Raw genomic sequence first — 19,840 nt, 5'->3', positions numbered from 1 at the left:
ACAACTCTGCGTTTTCTCTTCCAGACATCTCTTTCAGGAAGTTGTCACTGCTTGACCTGCAGAATCCAAACTGTTTTACAGCTCAGAATGTGTTCAGGCACCTGTAAATCCCTGAAAAGCATTCTTGTGGTAGGAAAAGGGAAATAGTAAATGAGCTGTGTCTTAATTGCTTATTCACTTCCTTTTATGATGTTTGCTCTGTGTGCTGGGAGGTTTATTGCTGCTCCAAGGCAAGTCACTACCAGGGAAGGATCTTCAGCTTTGCCTCTCTTTTTTTTAAAGGTTTAAAGCTCTTAACATCAGTTTGGGTTAGTTAAAAGCTGCACAATGGGGAGAAGTGGATTTTGAAGAGTTGGTGACATTTAAGATGAAACTGTGATTGTTTCTTAATTGACTTGTGGGATTTTTCCCTTTTCATTTCTCTGTGTTTCCTCAGACTCAGAGGAAGAGGTTTTTGTGCGTAAAAAGGCAAAGAGCAAGAAGGTTCTGCAGGACAGTGACAGTGAAGATGGAGAAGACAGAGGCTCATCCATGCAGGAGGATCCTCTGGGTGGAGAGCAGGAGAACGGGGAGAAGGAGAACATTTCTGCCCAGAGGGACAGGAAATCCCATCAGATTCGCCAGGCACTGCTGGACAGTGATGACAGTGACACTGGGGAGCAGCAGCAGGCTGAAAACCTTGGGACAAGCAGGACATCTGGCTTGCCTGAGGCTGAGCTGGAAGAGGAGAGACCCCTAAAATCTGGGAAAAAGTACAGGAAACATAAACACAAACACAATGTTGAAGAGGAGATGGGAAAAAAAGCTGCAGGGAAATCCAGAAGGAGGAAGGAGAAGGAGACGAGAACGGAGTCCCTGAAACAGCTGAGGAAAGAGGAGAAGCCTGGGGCAGAGGTGGGTTTTGGGCAGAAAACCTCAGGTATTTTCTCAGCTAAGTGCAGTTTCTTGTTGCTTGTGGTTATTCAGTTCCAATGCTCCTGTGCTGTGGTGTTCCCATTCCTGCAGCAGGTGTGGGATCCACAGGGATCCATGGAACACCACACAGGCCTAACCTGCAAAGTTTGCAGATCAGTTTAATTTAAATTACACTACATTTGCAGTTCAATCTGCCAGGAAAGTACAAACCCTAATGCTCAGTGATTTAAAGTCATTTTAAGTGAATGTCAAAGGACCTTCTGAAACGGATCCCACAAGTCCTTTATTCCTCTGGAAGCAGGTGGATGGGGGTGAGAGGTTTCCCTTCAATGACAGTGGATGTCTTCTGGATGACAAAGACCTCTTTGACAATGGATTGGAAGAGGAGAGTGACCTCCCCCCTGAGGATGAGGAGTCATTGGAGTCAATACGAGCAGCAGTGAAACACAAGATGAACAAGTATAAGGTAACAGCTGGTGGTGATACAAGATCATTGTAAATCTGCTCTAACTGACAGAGAGGAGGTTCAGGTTAGATGTTAGGAGGGAATCCTTCCCTGGGAGGTGCTGAGGCTCTGGCACAGATTGCCCAGAGCAGCTGTGGCTGCTCCATCCCATGGAGTGTTCCAGGTTGGATGGGGCTGAGATAAATTATTGAATCTCTCCTTATGCCCTACAGAACAAAGAGCGTTTTCCTGAAGGTGAAGGCTACAAACATGTATTTCAGGAGGAGGAGGAGCCTGTGATAAAGGAACCCAAAAGGAAGGTGAAGGACTCTTCATTTTAAAGCTTTGTTTGTTGTTGTGACTCCAATGGGTTTGTTGATTTGCTGTGTCTAAGATTGGTTTAACTGGCTGCTTTATTCTGACATCTTTCTCCTGGAAAGGAACCAATAAGCTCTTTAGAAAGTAGAGGTATTCCCATGTTTTGTTCCCTGACTCCAAAGCCTTTCTTTTCTTCCCTCCAGGAGAGGAAAGCAGCAAGGCTAAGTAAAGAAGCCATTAAACAGCTGCACAGTGAGAGCCAGAGACTTATCAGAGGTAAGACTGAAGTTCTCTGTGTGTCGAAGGGTAAAGTGTTCAGAAGTTGAGGGGAGAAGTGGAAAGAATCTCTAACAGTTAGAGCCTCCTTCCACCTCACTCGAGTTACTGAGGGATGCAAGACCTTTACTGAAGGACCTGTTCAGAGCTGGTCAAGACCTTTACTGAAGGACCTGTTCAGATTTGGTTTTGTAACTCATGCAAATAAAGATGCTTGTTATCAAATAAATGCCTCAGATGACATTTTGAATCCTCTCTCACCTCTTTTCTCTGCCAGAATCATCTGTGTCTCTGCCCTATCACATGCCTGAGACCAAGAGCATCCATGACTTCTACAAGCGCAGACCTCGCCCAGCGTGTCAGGGCAGTGCCATGGCCTTGCTGAAGTAAGGGCTGAAACCTTCCTCTTGGCTTTTTCAGACCTGTTAGGGGTCTCCCAGCTTTGTGTTGAGGGCAACTAGACTTTCTTAGGCTCCCTGAAGAGAGCTGTAAGTGGGAGGAGAGTCACTGCTAACACAAGGCAATGCTGCACTCTTGTCACCTTGATGCTCTTGAGGCAATCAGGGCTCAGGAGTAACTCAGCTGAAGGAAATTGCTCTTGCAAAGTCACTTTAATGAAGTTTAAGCTGGAGCCCAACATTTCACTTGGACTGTCTCTCCTTTGGAGTAGCATGTAGTTAAATGCTTAAGCTGCTGTAGTCACAAAATCCCTCAAGAACTTCATACTGTGATGATGTAACTAGTGCAAAGTCTTTACACTTCCTTATCTCCTCAAAATGAAGTTTTCCAGACCTCTGTCCTTCACCTCTCCCTGCACATCAATGACCTTCATTAGAAAACAAATTCTTTCTCTCTGAGTTTGTTCTCTTCTCCGTTTCACTCTGGTCATGGGTGATACATTTCTTTCTGCCTTCCTTAGGTCCTCTAAATACCAAGTGCCCCTGGCTGAGGACTCTGCAGGCACTGGGAACTCGAGCAGGGACTGCAGAGATGTGCCAGTGGAAGGGGCTCAGTCAGCAGCTGATGAGCCAGAAACAAACCTTGGCAGAGATGTTGATGCTGCTGTGACCAAACCTCTTGGTGCTGTAGGGAAGGACTTGCCAGAGGCCTGTGCTGAGCAGCCCAGGCAGGACAGTGATGACTCTGCTGCAGCTGCAGGGACTGCAACAACTGGTGGGAACACAGAGGAGCAGCAGCTCTCCAACCTCCTGAGCACTGACCATGGTGAGCAGGACAGCGAAATTCCTCCAGCAGCTGGAGATGCCTCTGAGCAGAGAGGGGAAACAGCACCAGATGCACAAGGTGAAACACACAGTCAACAAGTGGGGCCAGGGCTGGGGGCACAGCCTGAAAAAGTGAGGAAATCCAAGCTGGATAAGCTTCGTGAACTGGGAATAGACCTGTCCATCAAGCCAAGAATCTGCTCTGACAATGAGTCCTTCATAAACCTCGAGGAAGCTGAACCAAATAAAGGTATTGTAATCCTGTTGTATCTGCCCAAGTGAGCAGAGTTGGTCTGAGTTCAGCTGGGGAAACCTCTGAGAAATATTCATGTGATGGAACAGTCAGACACACTCACTTACTAGTGTGGGTTCCCTGAGACAAGAGGAGCTTGGAACTGCCTGGTGGCTTGGGTGGAAGGGAGTTGAGGTCTTGAGGATAAACTGTGATGGGAAGGTAATTTAGTATTGGCTAACACCAGTTAAACAGAAACTCCAGCAAGAACATCCTCTAAGGGTTTGTTATCAGCCAAATCAAATTGGTCTGGAAATACTTTAGTATTGAAGATTTTGTCCTTATGGAAAAGGAACTTTAACACTTCACTTTTAAATGCTCTGAAATGAGTTTGGTTGCCCTGTATCTACAGAGCTGGAGGCCCTGAAGGAAAGATTCCTGAAGCACAGTCTGGGAATGGCCAAACCCAGAGCCGAATGCACCATAAACGTGAACATCATCCGGAAGGAGACGACGCCGGATGGGAAGGAGGAGCTGAGAGCAGAGGTGGTGCCAGCAGTGCTGGCTGCAGAGAACCTGGAGGACACAGCCCATACAAAGCCAGGTTGGTGGGGCAGAAGTGATGAGGATTGGCTTGGAAACACTTTGCCTTTATTTCCCTTTCCAACGCTGTCCCATGAAACGCAGGTGAAGAGATCTCCATCTGTGTGTCCTCTCTAATGGACAGCTCTGTTTTAACAAGAAAATCATGGTGGAGCTCTTAAATAGCAGGTGGCCACTGTAGAACAGGCTCAGTCAGATCTTGGTTCCTTGGATTTCTCATGCTTCCCTGAGAAGCTCCATCCCTGGGAGTGTTCCAGGCCTGGTTGGATGGGGCTTGGAGCAGCCTGGGCTGGTGGAGATGTCCCTGCCCATGGCAGGGGTGGGACTGGGTGGTCTTTAAGGTCCCTTTCCAACCCGTCCCACGTGTGCCCAGGTGAGAAGCTCCAGGCCCTGAAGGCCAAGCTGCAGGAGGCCATGAAGCTCCGCAGGACCGAGGAGCGGCAGAAGCGACATGCACTGTTCAAACTGGACAATGAGGAGATGCTGGAGGAGGAGGAGGAGGAGGAGGAAGAAGAGATGACAGAGGAGTCTGAGGAAGAGGAAGAAGGTGATCATGAGGTTTGTATGCAACACTTTTCCAGAACCACATCAGTGTCTCTGTTCTGCTTCTCTTCCCCTTGGAATGTGGCTTTGTGCACTAGTCACTGGGGAGGTTGTCAAGAGTTCCTCCTAGGAGCTAAAACGTTGATGTAGTTGACATGTTCTGGTTTGGATTGCCTGGATCTGAGTTTATTAGTGTTTCCTTTGTCTAAACACTACTAAACCCAAATATAAGTGTACAAAGATTCTGATGCTGCTCCTCCTCTGACATCCTTGGTTCATGCTGCAGGGCCAAGATCACCCAGGGAGGGTTTGCCTTGGCAATCACCTTGTCTTGGTACATTGGGGATGTTTTTCAGGATTCAGAATTTCTCCTTGGGGAAGCAGAGGAAGATAATGAAGATACAGAAGAGAAACACATTGAGGACGGTGATAAGGAAACGGACAAAGAATCCATGGATGGGGAAAAGCTGGAGAAATCTGAGCACTGTGATTCTGTCCTCAAACTTCCTTCAGCAGAGTCTACCCTGCTGCTTTTCAAGGACAGTTCCTCAAAAATGGGGTAAATTAACTAAGTTCTTCACTTGCCTGAGTAATTTTACACAGATGTTTTTCTTTCAAGTGTCTTTCGTGGTTTTTCTGTATTTTTGTGTGTTACTTTGTCTCTTGCAATGGGGTTTGACAGACAATAGCAAATTCCTCCTGAATTGATGAGCAGATCTATTTTGTTTAATGAATTGCAGATCTTCTCTTCCTGATGAGAAACTGGAAATGGAAGAAACTACAGAGAAAGGACCTACCAAGTTGGGTAAAGTAGAATTATTAGCCTTATTTTTCATTGTAAATGATAATTAGGTATAATTTCATGTCATACATTTATAATAGTAGAGTAATATAATGATTATTATTTTGCTTCACTTGGCACATGTAGAAGTTTCTATCTGAGATTGATATTCAGTATTTTTATCATCTGTTTAGTTATTGTGCTTATAAAAGTTTAGCTCGATGGACAAAATGGGAGAGCTTGAAAAAACTAGAGGAAAATAAAGTTCAAACTAACACTGGAAACATATGAAATATCAGAAATCAGTAAGATGCAATTCAGCAAAGTGTGACCTGCGTCCTCTGAGAAACAAATCCAACATGGGCACGATTTTAGCAAGGATCAGTGCTGCAAGCTGTGACATTGAGGTCTGACTGTCACACACAGGAGAATCAAGAGGTTAAACACTGTTGTTTTCTTTCCAGAGGATGATGATTCGTCCTCTCTGCCCACACTGGCGAAGGAGAACAGCCACAACAGCAGCTTTGAGCTGATTGGGTCCATGATCCCTTCCTACCAGCCCTGCAACAAACACTCCTCGCGTGGAGGGACCTTCCTGCCTGCAGCAGGAGGCTTCAGGTCGCCTTCCCCAGGCTTCTTCAAGACAAGCTTTCTCAGCTCTGCTTCCAAGGTGAGGCCCTCAGCCCTGTCCTGAGCTATCAGGTCATAGCTTGACTCCTGCAGGGTCTGAGTCCTCCAAAACAGCTTAAATCACAGCATCCCAACTGGTTTGGGTGAGAAGGAACCCTAAAACCCCATCCAGTCCCACCCCCTGCCCTGGGCAGGGACATCTCCTACCAGTCCAGGCTGCTCCAAGCCCCATCCAACCTGGCCTGGAACACTCCCAGGAATGGAGCAGCCACAGCTGCTTTGGGCACCCTGTGCCAGTGCCTTTTGAATTTAGGCTGCAAAACAACTTCTGTGTTTTTATATTCCTTCAACTAGAGCTCGGGGAAGACGTCTGAGCCCTCTCTCCCCATAGAAGACTCCCAGGACCTGTATAATGCCTCTCCCGAGCCCAAGAGTTTGTTCCCAGGGGCTGGGGAGTCACGGTTTCAGTCTTCCCTGGAAGATGACACTCAGAGCCAACTGCTTGACTCAGATGGGTAAGGAGTGGGGGTAAAGGATGGTGTTTTGTCCCTGTCAACAGAAACAGGACATACAGACCAGCAAGATTGACTAACTCCAGCCTTTCTCTCAGGTTCTTGAACGTGGGTCAGCACAGGAGTAAATACCAGAGCCCGAAGCATCGGCTGCCCCTGGCCAGCATGGATGAGAATGCCATGGATGCCAACATGGATGAGCTGCTGGACCTGTGCTCTGGGCAGTTCAGCAGCCAAGTGGAGCATGTGCCAAACTCCAGCAGCAACAAAAAGCAGAACATGGAAGAACTCCTCAATCTCTGCTCAGGAAAATTCGTGTCTCAGAGTATGTCCTGAGTTCTCTTTTCAGCTTTGCTGGTTCCTTGGTTTAAAGCTTTCTGCTGAGCTGCCTCCAGGCCTGGGCACTGATGCCCAGTGTGGAATTGGGTCTTTGCTGTTATTTCTGGGATGTTGTCTGACACTTTCAGAGCAGAAATAAGTTGCCATCTTATTGCTTCCTGCAGCAGGTTCTCCAACTTGGGCATCTTCAGTGTCTTCCAAGGCAGGAAAAGACAGTGACATAGAAGATCCCATGGCAGAGGCTCTGGAGCTCTGCTCAGGCTCCTTTCCCACAGACAGGTTGGCGTTGCTCTCCCTAACCCTTAGAAAAACTCATAGTGGCAGTTCTCATTTCCTTCTTAGCCTGTTTTCCTGTCTGACACCGATTCAAACTTCTGTAAGCAAGTGTGGTTTGTCTTGGGGCTAAAGGAGAGGGATCCTGCAGGTTGCTCAGCCACCACTCTCTGAATGGGCAGCACAAACCATTTCCCACAGCTACTGTGAGGGGAAATTCCTTACCTTTCCCTGACGGGGAAGGAAACATTGAAGAAATTCCCTCAAACTGAGGAAAGATGGTTAAAGGTGGGACTTTTGGGGTTTGTGGCCAAACCACAGGAGCCTGAACCAAGTGTGTCAGAAGGACAATGAGGCTTAACAGGTGGGAATGTTAGGGGGATCCAAGAGGAATTTTAGAGGGAAACAAGCTTGGAATTTAGTACTTCTCACATGGTTTCTTCAAGTAAATGCCTTAGGTCTAAACTAGCAACACTAACAGGGACTTGGGGCATTCAGAGCTCAGTGCTGCTGGGGGAGCAGAGCTTGGAGCACTCCCAGGGAACTGCCTGGGAGCAGCTGGTGGGGGATGAAATTCTGCCTTGATTTACTGCAAAGCCATCATTGGAGGTGAAATGAAAATGTGCATTTCTCCCATTTGCTTCTCCCCTAGGGAAGAGGAAGAGGAGGAGGAGCAGGAGGAGGAAGAATTTGGTGACTTTCAGCTTCTAACGGACGATGAGGCCTGTGCGGGCGCAGAGGTGTGAGCTGGCAGAGCCAGGCAGCTACTGCAGCTCCTGCCTGGGAGAGTCCACCTCTCCTCCTCTTTGCTAATACAGCAATCCATGCAAAGTGCCACAGCTTCCGTAAGAAGCTACTGAGACATCCTTAAGAGCAAAGTTCGGCTCATTCAAAATGTCTCCTTAATATACTGATTTAGTGGATGATGCAAATCCTCTGCAAAGTCTCTGGTGTTTCCAATGTTTGTTGACTGAAGAACAGAAGGACTTGTCATTACAGAGCCAGAAATCCCTTGAGTTCTGAACCCTTTCTCTTTGGCAGGATGAGAAAAGTGGAGGTAGTGCTGCTGAAGAAGCAGAGACGAGTGATGAAGAGGAAGAGCTGCTGAGGCATAGACAGAGCTTGAAGAAAAAACTGTAAGAACATCTTTTTGTATCTCAATTGCCAGACAGAATAGAATACTAATAGCACTAGGAACTCAGTCTGTAGTTATTCCTTCCCAGCAGTAGTGGGCAATGTGTATATGGTCTGGTTCTTGCCTTGGTGCTGCCACATTTGGTGAGTTCAGGTGTTACTCGTGGGTGTCAGAGAATTTCGATTGCACTTTTCATTACATTAAAAGGCCACAATGAAGCAATGCAACATTTTTTTGACCAAAAAAAAAGTGAGATTATTGTTGCCATTCCTCATGTCTTGGGATCTTACTTGTTCTAGCAAGTAAAACACGTGGCTGATGGTCACTGGCACCACCTTTGGTAAGACACCCAGTGGGTGACTGGGGCAGGCTCTGTGTGTCCTTGTGCAGGGACTCAAGGCTTGGTTGCTTCCAAAGTCATACGAGGAATTCCAGTACATCCTTAGGAAATGTGTGAACTTTATGCCAGAAGACCAATCTTGCTTTCAGAAGATTTGTGCTCCCAAACTGATCTCTTCACCCTCTCTCACAGGAGACTGCAGGATTTCATGGATGATGAGGCAGAGCTGTCGGGGAGTGACGTGGGCAGTGAGGATGAGTATGATGGGGAAGACCTGAACGAATATGAAGAAGAGAAGATCGATGAGGAGCTCCCCAGTGAGGAGGAACTGGGAAACCAAATACAGAGGTTTCACATGTGAGTGTGAGGCTCAGCAGGCTGGGGCTGTCCGGGCCATGGCCCTGGCACAGCCCGCTGAGCTGTGCCCGTCTCTGGTGCTGGCAGGAAGGCAATGCTGGACCATGACAAGCGCCAGCTGAGGCTGTTCCAGGAGCAATACCTCCCGGATGGAGATCTGCACAGCGACGGCCCCGGCAGGACCAGGAGGTTCAGGTGGAAAAATATCGGTGAGCTGTGACCCAGAGCCATTACCAGAGGGGGGAGAGGTTGGAACAGAGAGTGAAATGTAAACCTCCGTGTTCCCAACCAAAGTACTTCAGGAATAAACTGGGTGGTTCTGGTTTCGGTTTGGTTGGGAGTTTTTTGTCTGGTTTGGTTGAGTTTGGGGTTTGGCTTTTTCGACTAGTCTCTGTTTTTAAAGGGATAGCTAATTCTCTTGTTTCTTTGCCTAGATTTTGCTTCGCAGATGGATTTGTTCCAGCGAGACTCGGAGGATGAGGAGGACAGTGAGCAGCTGGACGAGGCCGAAGCCAAGTGGAGGAGGGAGCGGTTCGAGCGGGAGCAGTGGCTGAGGGAGCAGGTACTGCTGAGCAGCAGGAAAGGCTTCCCTCTGCCTCTGTCCTGCTGGGGCTGAGACTGTTCCTCAAGCTAAGCTTCACTGCTGGCTCAGATTCCTCAGCTGAACGTTGTGCAGTTTGGTAATGGAATGAGGGTCCTAAAGTGTCTATGAAACTGCAACAAACTTCAGCAAAAACTAATAGTAAATTAGTTTGTACAAAGGAAGGACTTGGACTACTTAACACACTGATTGAAATGTTCATTCTCAACGTGTTTTCAGCTGTACAAAGTGTTTTCTCCCTTCTGCAGAAGGAAAAGAATAAGGAGGAGGAGGAGGAGGAGGAGGAGGAAATCGGGGAAGACAGTCAGTTCATGAAGCTGGCGAAGAAAGTGACTGCCAAATCCCTGCAGAAGAAAGGTGAGCTCGGTTTTTTATGGAGTGACAGGCAAATGAGGGAAACAAAGAGCTGACAAACTGACCTTTGCTGTGTCCCTACCAGCCAGCTCAGCAGTGGTGGCACAGGACTCAACCCTCCTGCCCAGGAACCCATTTGATGCCTTCAGACCTGCCAGGGACACCCAGGTGGGTATTTCCCCACACAGCCCAGTCAGCTGCCCCTGGATTCTGGGTATTCCTGCTTTGTGCTGCGGCAACATTTGAGTAGGGAGTAAGTTTGTTTGGTGAGTTACTTGTAATAGCAAACGTCTTGTTCCTGCGAGTGGTTTAACACAGCTTTTCTTTGCCCTGCAGATAAAAAATGGGTCTCTCCTGAACAGGCCTCAGGCTATGCTTCAGAAACTAGCAGCCATGTCAGATCCCAATCCAAATGCCCCTCGAAATTCAAGGAATTTTGTCTTTCATACACTTTCCCCAGAGAAGTGCGAAGAGGCAAAGGAGAAATCAAAGCTCCAGGTACAGATTTTTGGGTGCCAGTTCTGTAGACTGTTTGGACACAGACACTGAGCTCTGCCAAGCAAAGAGCACTGCAGCCTTGAGTATTTCTCACTCCAAATAGTTCTCTCCTAACTCAGAAGTTAAACCCTTTGGAGATATTGTGTGTTCTGATGTATCTCACTCTCCTCAGGTGAAGAAGAGAGTTCCCCCTGCAGTGATCACCTCTCCGGCCAAGAGGCCCAGGATGGAGAGTGCAGAGGGAACCGCTCAGAGCCGAAGCATATTCCAGTACTTGGAGAGCTGAACTTTCCCATCCAGGACCAGAGGTTGTGTCTTTGCCAGCTGCAGTTTTTCTTGCCAAGCTGCCAACACTCCCAGGCAGGGAAACAAACTGCTGCCACCTCATTCACGAGTGCCAGCAATTTCCAGGCACTGGTTTTGTGTGTTCCTCTTGGGTTTTTATCAGTTCTCCATGGCAAGTGGGAGCACAAAATCCATTCCTGGGCTGGAAGCTCCCCAAGCATTAAGGAAGCTCACACGACTGTGTGCTGCCCTGCAGGTGTTGCAGTGGTGTCAGTTCCAGCTGGAAATGCCATTCCTGATGCAGGTGTGACAGAAATGCCTCAGTTAGCTGCAAGCACGAGACAGGAGGGATTTCTGCAGCTCTGGGGGAGAAGGAAGCAGTGTTGGCTGGGGCAGGACACTTGTTTACACCTGCAGCACAAATTTTAGCTGTGCCTTCCTCCAGAGTCTCATTTTATCTAATGTTAAGCATTTATTAAGCTTCACCTTTTAAGAAGCTCTAATTTATCTTTGCAATGTTTACTCTTAAGAAAAGGTCCCAGGCTCTCCTGGGGCAGTGTCAGAAGGGTTTTTTCCAAGATTTTATTACTGATGATATCCTTAAGCAGATGAATGTGTGTGTGGAGAGGGACGAATGTGACTAACAGAGGTGGGAGAAGGGGTGTGTGTGGGATTTTACTTGCTTTGGTGGGGGGAGTTGGTTGCTTTGTTTTGCTTTGCCCAACTTCAGGCTGTCCTAAGTCATCCATTCCGTTGTTTTCATGGAAGCTGCACTTATCCAAGAGAAATTATTCCTTCCTGAGCAGCCAGCAAGGAAAGAACTGCTCTGGGATGAGGAACTCAACTGTTCTAAACCTGAGAGAGAAACTTGAGGCAGAACATAAGTAATTTCTGACGTTTCTGGCCGTGTGCTGAGGGTGTCAGAGAGCAGCTCGTGTGCCCCAGGGGCTCTGTGAGGCCAAACATCTCTGGGGTGCCAGCACTGCTGTCCTGAGCTGTACATTTTGTGGTACCCTGAGCACGTCCTGCTGTGCTGTCTGTAAAATACTTCATTGTACATTCTGTTCATAAAGACTTAAGGTGCTAAGGGAAGTGCAACACGACAATAAAACATGGATTTAATTCTGGAGGCAGTTGGAATTTCTTTACAGGTCTCACTCAGTTGTAAACATGTCTGGGTTTTTTTTTTCCCCCCAATATTTTTGTCATTAGAATGTATTTCCAGCCATTCTAATGAGCTGGAATTTGGGATGGGAATTTTAGGGATGAGAAATGACCTTTGCTCCTTTGTTATCAGATGATTTGTCACGGTGTTTCTGTGCTCTGTAGGTTGTCCTAATTCAGCACAGATTTATTGGGTACAAATATTCCGAGCTGTGAAATTCCCTTCCTTTGGTGACTCCGTGTGCCACTAGAGAGCAGCAAGAGAATGTGCTTCCTCTGGCAGGATCATTAAAGCTTAAACTGTGCTCTTGACTCCAGGGGAAATTCTTGCAGTTTTCCATGCTGTGGCACTGCAAAGGAGTAAATTTATAGAGAGACCTATAATTGCTGCGTTTTTGCCTTGGAAAGTGTAGCTTAAGAACACCTTGACAGGGGAGGCTGAGCCCTGGTGGCTTCTCCTCAGCACTTTATAGCCATAATTATGGCTTTTATTTTGCTTCCCCTTTAGAATTTTCCCTTTAAAATGCATTTTCCTTATTCCAGAGCCAAGAGCAGAAAAATACTGTTGGGGCTGAGAAGCTTATAAATGGAAACACAGAGCCTGGGAAGGTTTCTGGCTGCATTTCCCCCACCACAACCTTGCAGAAGTTCAGGGGTTGTGGGTTGCTGCTAGAATCACTGCACTGCACCCCAGAAATTCCTTGCTTAGGAGGATATTCCACGCCCTGGAATGAGACCAGAGGCGAGTTCTGCAGGACGGTTGAGCCACATGTTGAGATGCTGCTGCTGCTCATCGTGTCAGACTTGGTCTTCCTGCAGGGCTGAGAGCTGTGGCTCTGGGCCTGACCCTCACCTGTGTTCCCACCTGTGCCTCCCATCCATCTCCTCCCCCAGGAGGCTATTCCAGGGCTGCCCCTCCCTCCTGTCTGGCACATTCACTCAGCTTTGCCTTCTCATTTTCAGGGATCGATGCAGCTCACCCCTCCTGGCACTGACATGAGGCCACTGTGCTAATGCTGCAGCTGGCAGTGCCAAGAGGGCTGGGAAGGAGGGAATGACCCGGGGCAGGGAGGGGTGAGGGTCCTGCACCCAGCAATGCTGCAGCTCAGCATGGGCAGAATCTGCTCAGAGGTTGGACTCGATCCTAGAGGCCTTTTCCAGCTGAAATGACTCTGTGGAGACATCCTGTGCTGAAGGAAGACCTGCTCTTTCTGCACTGCTTTTTCCTTCTGCCTGAACCTTGGAATAACTCTGAGCAGTTAGTTGGGACCTGTGATGTTTGGGTTTGGTGCAGAAGTGGCTGCAGCCAGGCAGGACATGGATTTTCATCCAGGTTGGGAAGCTCTAACAATAACATCTCTCTGTGCCTCAGTTTCCCTTCCCACACAGAGGAGAGGAGGAATAAAACCTTTGGCATCTGAGCTCCTAATCCATGACTGTCCCATAGGAGCCTCGATGAGAGCAGTGCTGCTAACACACACTATTTATTACCCACTGGGTCTGCTTTTAGGAGCCCAAATGCTAATGAAGAAATTATGAAGAGGACTCTAAAGCAGAGGGGGGAGAGGCCTTGGGTGTGAGGCACAGGTTGACATTGCAGACACGTCTGTACTGCAGCTCCCGCCGCTGCTCCTCGGGGCTCCAGGCACGCACTGAATTATGTTTTCTGCTCCTTTTTTTGCCAAGAGACTGAAAGGGGGAGAGAAAAAAAACTATTTGTTTGTCTTGTCTAATTTAATTTATGTTATTTATCAAACAGACAGGTTATTTGGGAAACCAGATGGACCCAGGCTAAAATCATCTGTATTTCCAACATGTGAGAAATGATGGTGGAGTGGACACACAGAAACGGTGTGGGGCAGGTTTGGGGAGCTCTGCCCACGCCAGCTCTGCCCCTCCTCGGCCCTGGGCCTCTGGTCAGTTGTCCCAGAGCCCACGTGAGGGCTAAAGGACACAAAGACCCCCAGGCACCCCTGGGCTGTCTTCCAGAGCAGCCACGTCATGAGTATTCCCCTCCCTGCCTTTCACCCTGCTCTTGGCTGGGGCATCCCTTCCCCAGCGAGGGATGGGGCAGGTTTTGGGGACTATAGAAGCATTTTCAGCATGTGCTGGGTCTGGGAATGGAGCAGGGGGTGGTTTTGGTGTCTGTTTCTTTGGGTTCTCATTGGAGAAGGAAGCAGCAGACAGGGAGAAGCAGGGATAGCTAAGTCTAACTGATATGGCATTGATCCTTCAAGAAACACAAAACTAGACAGGAATACAGCAAAACCAAGAGCCTTCCACTTGGGCCAGCAGCAGGCTCAGAAGTTCCTCCTGAGAGAGCAGCCCGGGCACAGCTCTGCTGCTGCATTATCCACCATGAGCTTGACCATGGCCAAGCTCCTGGCAGGGGGAAGAGCTCCATGAGACCTGCAGGGCTGGGCCTAGGGAGTGCCTCGCAAGGCAAAAGTTTCATTCTGTATTGGCCATTATCCCTTGATTCCAGAGCTGCACATGCTCCATGGGACAGATGTTTAGTCCTTGGGGGCTGTTACTCTCTCTCTGGTCTCATCCAGGAGCCCAAGTTAGGGCTGACTCCAGCTCTACTTCTGCAGGCAGCAGATCTAAACTAGCTGTAATTAAAGAGAGCAACATAAAGGATTGCAGTGCAGGGGGAGGGAGCAGGAATCTTCCTGCTTTGCAAGAGATTAATTTTATTTTTAGCTAATATTTTTCCTCTGCTCCTCAAGGCTGTTTTCCTGCAACGCTCTCTGTGCTGCTTCCCTTGCAGTGGCCCATTGATTTTCAATATTTGATGGTGTTTGTGCACGCAGCCACGAGGGATCAGTGTCTGAGGCACATCCACGTGTGTCCTCACTCTCCTGGCACCACAAACGCCTCCTGCGGTATCCAAGCCCTCACCTCTGCTTTGGGGGGTCTGCACTGGGGGTCCTGCCGCATCCCAGCGTGGCTTGTTGTGGTGCAGACACCCCAAAGAGGCACCAGCAGCTGCTGCAAGAAGGTCATTCAAGCAACAGGCAATGAAACCTGCCGTGCGGTCCCGATTCCACCGGCGCCGCGCGTGGTGCAGAGCAGCCAGGATGATCTCACGGGCAGTGCCTGTTGCGTTGGCCTTTCCTTCACCTACGGATTTGCCATGTGTGTGTGATTTGCAGAGCCAGGACAACATGAGCCCCAAAGTATGATAACAGCTCCTGAGGTGTCACTGCAAGCAGCTCCCAGCCCGACCCACCGCGGTCACCCCGTCCGTCCCCTTCTTCTGCCAAGGGAAAAGGAAGGAAGGAAAGATCACACAGAGTCAACACAGTTGGCTAAGATCCCTGAACATCTGCAGGGGTAAAGGCAGGGCTGGAGGAGCTGGATTTGGTACCCCTCAGCCAGCACAGAGACTCCAAACCCTACTGGAGTCCAGAGGGGTTGGGATTGGTCCCAGCACTGGAGCCCATGGCTCCTGCTAAAGCCTGTGGAGCGAGTCTGCAGCTTGAATGGAGACTGGAGACGTCAAAGCAAACCCCACGGCGGTTTGGTGATGACTCCAGCCTGGTGAGGCTCCTGTGCAGCTGTGGCTTTAGGGAGAAGATCCAGTGCCTGGAGCTGTGCCGTGGTGCCCATCAGAGGTGCAGGAGCTCAGCAGTAAGATCCTCACCCAAAATTCACCAGAGCCGCTCACGAGGGCGTGAGGCCAACGAGATCCCCAGCAGTGGGGACAGGCAGAAGGGACTTTGCTCCCTGCTCTGCCCCAGTCTCCCCACCCTGAGCTCTGGGGTCGGCGCGGCCGAGCCGGAGCCACGCGCACATCCTGTGAGGGGAAGAGCCCAGTTCCCAACATCTGCTTGGCGTTTGTTTGTCTTTCATTCCCATTCCTGCCCTGCCTCCCACTCTGCTTTCATCCCTCCATCTGCACAGGCCTAAAAATAGGGCCATGGCCAGACTCAGCCTGTGCCTGTCAGCCTGTTGGGACTCAGCGTTGGCACATTTGTGGCCCAGAGAGGAGGGCACAGGACCTGCCAGTGTCCCTCCTGTGCCACCCTCCTGCTGCAGAAGTGATGCCAAGTGGCCATGCTGAGGGCCCTGCACACCCTATTTTTTCCCTCAGTCACTGTTCCCTCTCCCAGGCACAGAGCAAGGCGAGCATCACTCTGCCGTGTCCCCGTGTCCCCCCACCCCTTCCCTGAGCTGCTATGAATAAATCATTGTTTTATTAAAGAGAAGCAGCTGCTTTTTCTCTTCTCCTTTTTTTTTGACACCCCATCCATACCCACACGAGCCCTTTGGCACATGCTCGAACGCCAAAGCCCCATTGAGGGCCCCCAGAGCATAGCAATTGATACACAGAGATCCCCAAATCCCATTCAGGCCCTGCTTTTCTGCACGAGCAGCCTCTAAACAGCTCATTCACTGCTCTTTTTGTCGCCGGGGTTAAGTGGTTAAGTGTGTGTGGATCCCATAAAAGGCCTTTACTCCATGAAAAGCTATATTTACATTGTAATCACCAAAGAACTGTTTAGGCAGTCAATAGTGGGGCAGCGAGGCAGGGGCTGGGCGCTGTGCCCCTCACCTCTCCCGCTGAGCCCCCCGAGCAGGACTTTTGTGGGATTATGTCCCCCCACACCAGCTGCCAGGGGCTGCAGGAGCTGCTGCTCTTTGTCTGGGCTTGGGGCTGGGGACAGCATCCTGCATCCCGGTGGGCCTGGGATGGCACCCCGGGGTCCTGCCCAGCGCTGGGGACTGGGATGAGCTGCTGGTGGGTTGGTGGTTCCTGGGGGAACCGTGTCCGGGGTGGGCTGGTGCCAGGGTGCTCGTGGCCTGAAGGTGCCTGCTGAGCCCATCCCAGCATCACTGGGAGGTTTAGGATGGATATTAGGAAGAGGTTCTTCCCATAGAGGGTGTTTGGGCACTGGAACAGTTCCCCAGGGCAGTGGTCACAGCCCTAAGCCTTTGGGCTTGAGTCCTTGGCTCTATTGCATGACTAACCAAACTCCAGCATCACCCACCAGGGCCTCCCTGGTACCCCGTGAGTGAAGTGGGAGCTAAAATTGTATCACTCTAACAAGATTAATTGAGCACAGCCAAGAATGGCAAAAGTGAAATTAATTCACCGAGAGCAAGGCAAGGGCTTCCCTTTCCACCAGCAGCAATTTCCATGTAATCAATTAGGTGATGTTCCAACTGATATTCCCGTTGGGGAAGGTGCCTGCTCTCCCCACGCGGGTGTGAATATTCATAGTGGTGACACCCGAAGGGTAAATGTGGGAGAATCCCCCCAAATTCCCCTGGAAACCCCTCTGGGTGTGCCCAGGAGGGACTAGCACTGGGGAGGCCAGTGGGAATGGGATGGGGCTGGAAATGGGGATGGGGCTGGGAATGAGGCTTGAGATGGGGATGAGGATGGGGATGGGGACTAAGATGGGCATAGAGATGGAGGTGGAGGTGAAGATGGAGATGGAGATGCTGCTGCCACCAGCCACATGCAAATGTAGATCCCTGTTGAGGATCAATTCCAAACCACACTGGTCCCATCACAAACCACATGGAATGAGGTGGGCACAGCCACCAGGCCCTGGGAGCTGCAGTGGTGGTGCCAGGAGCTGTGGGAGAGATTTGTGCCATGGTGTGTTCCCTTCCCACTGCTGTGTTTGTCCTGTTTGCTCCTGAAAACCAGGAGTTTTTTGACAATTCCCAGCGTCACACTCAGCTTTTCCTGGTGCCTTGTGTGAGCTTTGGGACACAACAAGTTTACAAGTGTTTTACTGCACCCTCCTGCCCCATGGGAATTGGAATTACAGGACTGAACAGGCTGGTTAAGTGGAGGAAGTGACTTTCCCAGTGGGCAAACCCCCCGTGGATGAGGCTGTCAGCTCCACACAGCCTGAAGGATAATGTTCCCTGGGTAGGAGCTGGGAGCCTGGTGCACGAGGGATCTTTCCAGCATCACGGCTGAAGCCTCCGGCACCGGCCCCAGCCCTGGCCCTGCCGCTCGCATCATCCCAGGGTTTTGTTTTCCCTCAGCTTTGGCTCCTGCCTGGATTTTTCAAAGGCTCTGGAGCAGCGAGTGCCCTTCCTCCCCCGGCCGCGCACACTGTTCGAATTAGTGCCTAAATGAAAGGATATTGTTGGTTCCTGTTGGGAGATAATAACCTCAGTAGCGGAGGGAATTTCACCCATGCAGAGAGAATTTGCTGGGCTGTTCCCCCTCGCCGGGGTCTGTCTCGCTGGGATGGTGGCTGATGGGAACGGATCCGCCAGGAAGCTGAGGTTTATCTTGGCATGCTGCTCTAGTTGCTGAAAACGCTGCCTCTGTGGCTGCCACCACTGTCCCTGCGATGGCACAGCAGGTGCCAGAGGGACCACGATGCTCACAGGGACACGGGGACGAGGTGGCAGTGGTGGCACTTGGCTGGTGCTGGGGCAGGAGGGGACAGGGCTAGGGGACCACACTCCTCACGGCCTGTGCTTGCCAGGTGGGCACCCTGCGTGCCAAGCCCATGGCCCACCTGGCTGCAACCTGGGCAGTCATTGAATTCTACACCCCCAGGTTTTAATTTCTTCAGCCAGTTTTGCTCTGATTGAATTCTGAACAGATGTTTTCACTTGTTATAGGTGAAGGAAAAATAACTCAAAGTGTTTCTTGATTAGAGCTCATTCAAAGTTCTCCAGTGGAGCCGTTTCCACATCAGAAAATCCTGACTATGTGCAATCAAACATTTAATTTCCACGGATGCAATACCAGAGGATTCCTTCAGGTTAGAATCTGTTACAGTTATTAATCAAAGCAGCACAGCTGAAACGAAACCTCTTATTGAATGTTGTGACAAAGGGATAAATTAAAGCATTTCTGGAATGTATCAGATTCAGGTCCAAGACTGAAATTTCAAAATCCTGAAGTTTTTCTGCGTTATGAGGTCCAAATGTGGAGCCTTTTCTGTGTCAGGACAGTCGGGGGGTGCCGGCGGTCACTGTCGCATCAGCAGGAGGGAGGGGAAGGTCCCATCACTGCTAAGGGGTCTGGGCTGCAGGGCATGGCACACATCTCCTTGGAATTAGTGACACAAGCCCTCGCAGGGACACTGGAGCTGAGGATCCCATGCTTAGAGGTTGGCAATTGCCCAGCCACAGGTACCAAGTGATGGGAACGCTTCCCTGCACGTGGCACAGCTGAGGAACAGCGACCGGGGCAAAAATACACACTTCCACGTACACGGTGATTTTCACCCCCGAATCCGTGCAGAGAGCCAGACCCAGCCGCGGGAGAGCTCTGCCTGCAGCCCAGCTCGCACGGGAGAGAGCAGACCTGGAGCCCCAGGCAGGGACCTGTCCCTCCCCTTCCTCCGCTTCCCGAACAATTTCCTCATCAGACCTTTCTGTCTGGAGTTTATTAGTGATTCACAGGCCAAGAGGAAATGGTGTTTTTTGGTGATGGGAGGGGTGGAGTCGGGAGCAATATTCCCCTTTTGTGGCTCAGCAGCACAAAAGCTGCAGAGGAGCTGTCCGCGGGACGCCAGCTCTGCTCCCTCGGCAGAGCAGCTCCAGGACCAAATCCCCTCTCGGGGGATTTTAGGAAGGCAGAGGAAGGAGGTTTCTCCCCTCAGATGGTTGGGCAAGGGGCATCTCTCCCCACTCCAGGAGCCAGAGCTGCATGTCCCAAGGTCCCTCTCACTTACGGCTCATCCCTCCAGTGGGAAGTTCACACCTCGCAGGGCTTCCTTCCTCCTCTCCTCCTCCTCCTCTCCCCGATGCCACCCCAAAGGCTGATCCTGTTGCAGGGAGGAGGCTCTGACTTCCAGCCCCGTGCAAGCGGCCTGTCCTCTGCAGGATTCCCAGTTCCTCTGCAATCCAGTCTGGAGGCAGATTCCTGGCATTTTTTACCAAACACGGTGCCTCTGCCCCTGCCTTTGGTTGTGATGGAAATCGAATTTGGGCTGCAGGTGGACATCAGGCAGCAGGACAATAGGATGCTGCGTGTGAGGGCAGGAGAGGGATGGGGATGGAGATGGGGATGGGGTCGGGGATGAGGAT

At 50.2% G+C, this 19,840-nt stretch overlaps 1 protein-coding gene across 1 annotated transcript in view; it reads left to right on the top strand.

Annotated features, from left to right (window-relative positions):
- CLSPN (claspin) overlaps positions 1-10,661 on the top strand; it is a gene marked incomplete at its 5' end in the record, with an annotated part of 10,847 nt that extends 186 nt beyond the window's left edge. Inside the window, 23 exons of the mRNA XM_009077510.1 lie at positions 437-895; positions 1,209-1,381; positions 1,594-1,680; positions 1,882-1,954; positions 2,232-2,340; positions 2,874-3,427; positions 3,822-4,013; positions 4,386-4,570; positions 4,912-5,114; positions 5,296-5,360; positions 5,801-6,006; positions 6,321-6,481; positions 6,577-6,803; positions 6,985-7,096; positions 7,743-7,830; positions 8,132-8,226; positions 8,758-8,922; positions 9,010-9,131; positions 9,357-9,484; positions 9,772-9,880; positions 9,963-10,045; positions 10,214-10,375; positions 10,548-10,661. Of these exons, the coding sequence (XP_009075758.1) occupies positions 437-895; positions 1,209-1,381; positions 1,594-1,680; positions 1,882-1,954; positions 2,232-2,340; positions 2,874-3,427; positions 3,822-4,013; positions 4,386-4,570; positions 4,912-5,114; positions 5,296-5,360; positions 5,801-6,006; positions 6,321-6,481; positions 6,577-6,803; positions 6,985-7,096; positions 7,743-7,830; positions 8,132-8,226; positions 8,758-8,922; positions 9,010-9,131; positions 9,357-9,484; positions 9,772-9,880; positions 9,963-10,045; positions 10,214-10,375; positions 10,548-10,661 (3,872 nt within the window). The remainder of the gene's footprint in view (positions 1-436; positions 896-1,208; positions 1,382-1,593; positions 1,681-1,881; positions 1,955-2,231; positions 2,341-2,873; positions 3,428-3,821; positions 4,014-4,385; positions 4,571-4,911; positions 5,115-5,295; positions 5,361-5,800; positions 6,007-6,320; positions 6,482-6,576; positions 6,804-6,984; positions 7,097-7,742; positions 7,831-8,131; positions 8,227-8,757; positions 8,923-9,009; positions 9,132-9,356; positions 9,485-9,771; positions 9,881-9,962; positions 10,046-10,213; positions 10,376-10,547) is intronic.
- Positions 10,662-19,840: the final 9,179 nt, after the last annotated feature.

Source organism: Acanthisitta chloris, unplaced genomic scaffold (assembly GCF_000695815.1).
Source record: "Acanthisitta chloris isolate BGI_N310 unplaced genomic scaffold, ASM69581v1 scaffold16146, whole genome shotgun sequence".
Lineage (NCBI taxonomy): Eukaryota > Metazoa > Chordata > Aves > Passeriformes > Acanthisittidae > Acanthisitta > Acanthisitta chloris.
This window is presented reverse-complemented; position numbering and strand designations above follow the sequence as displayed.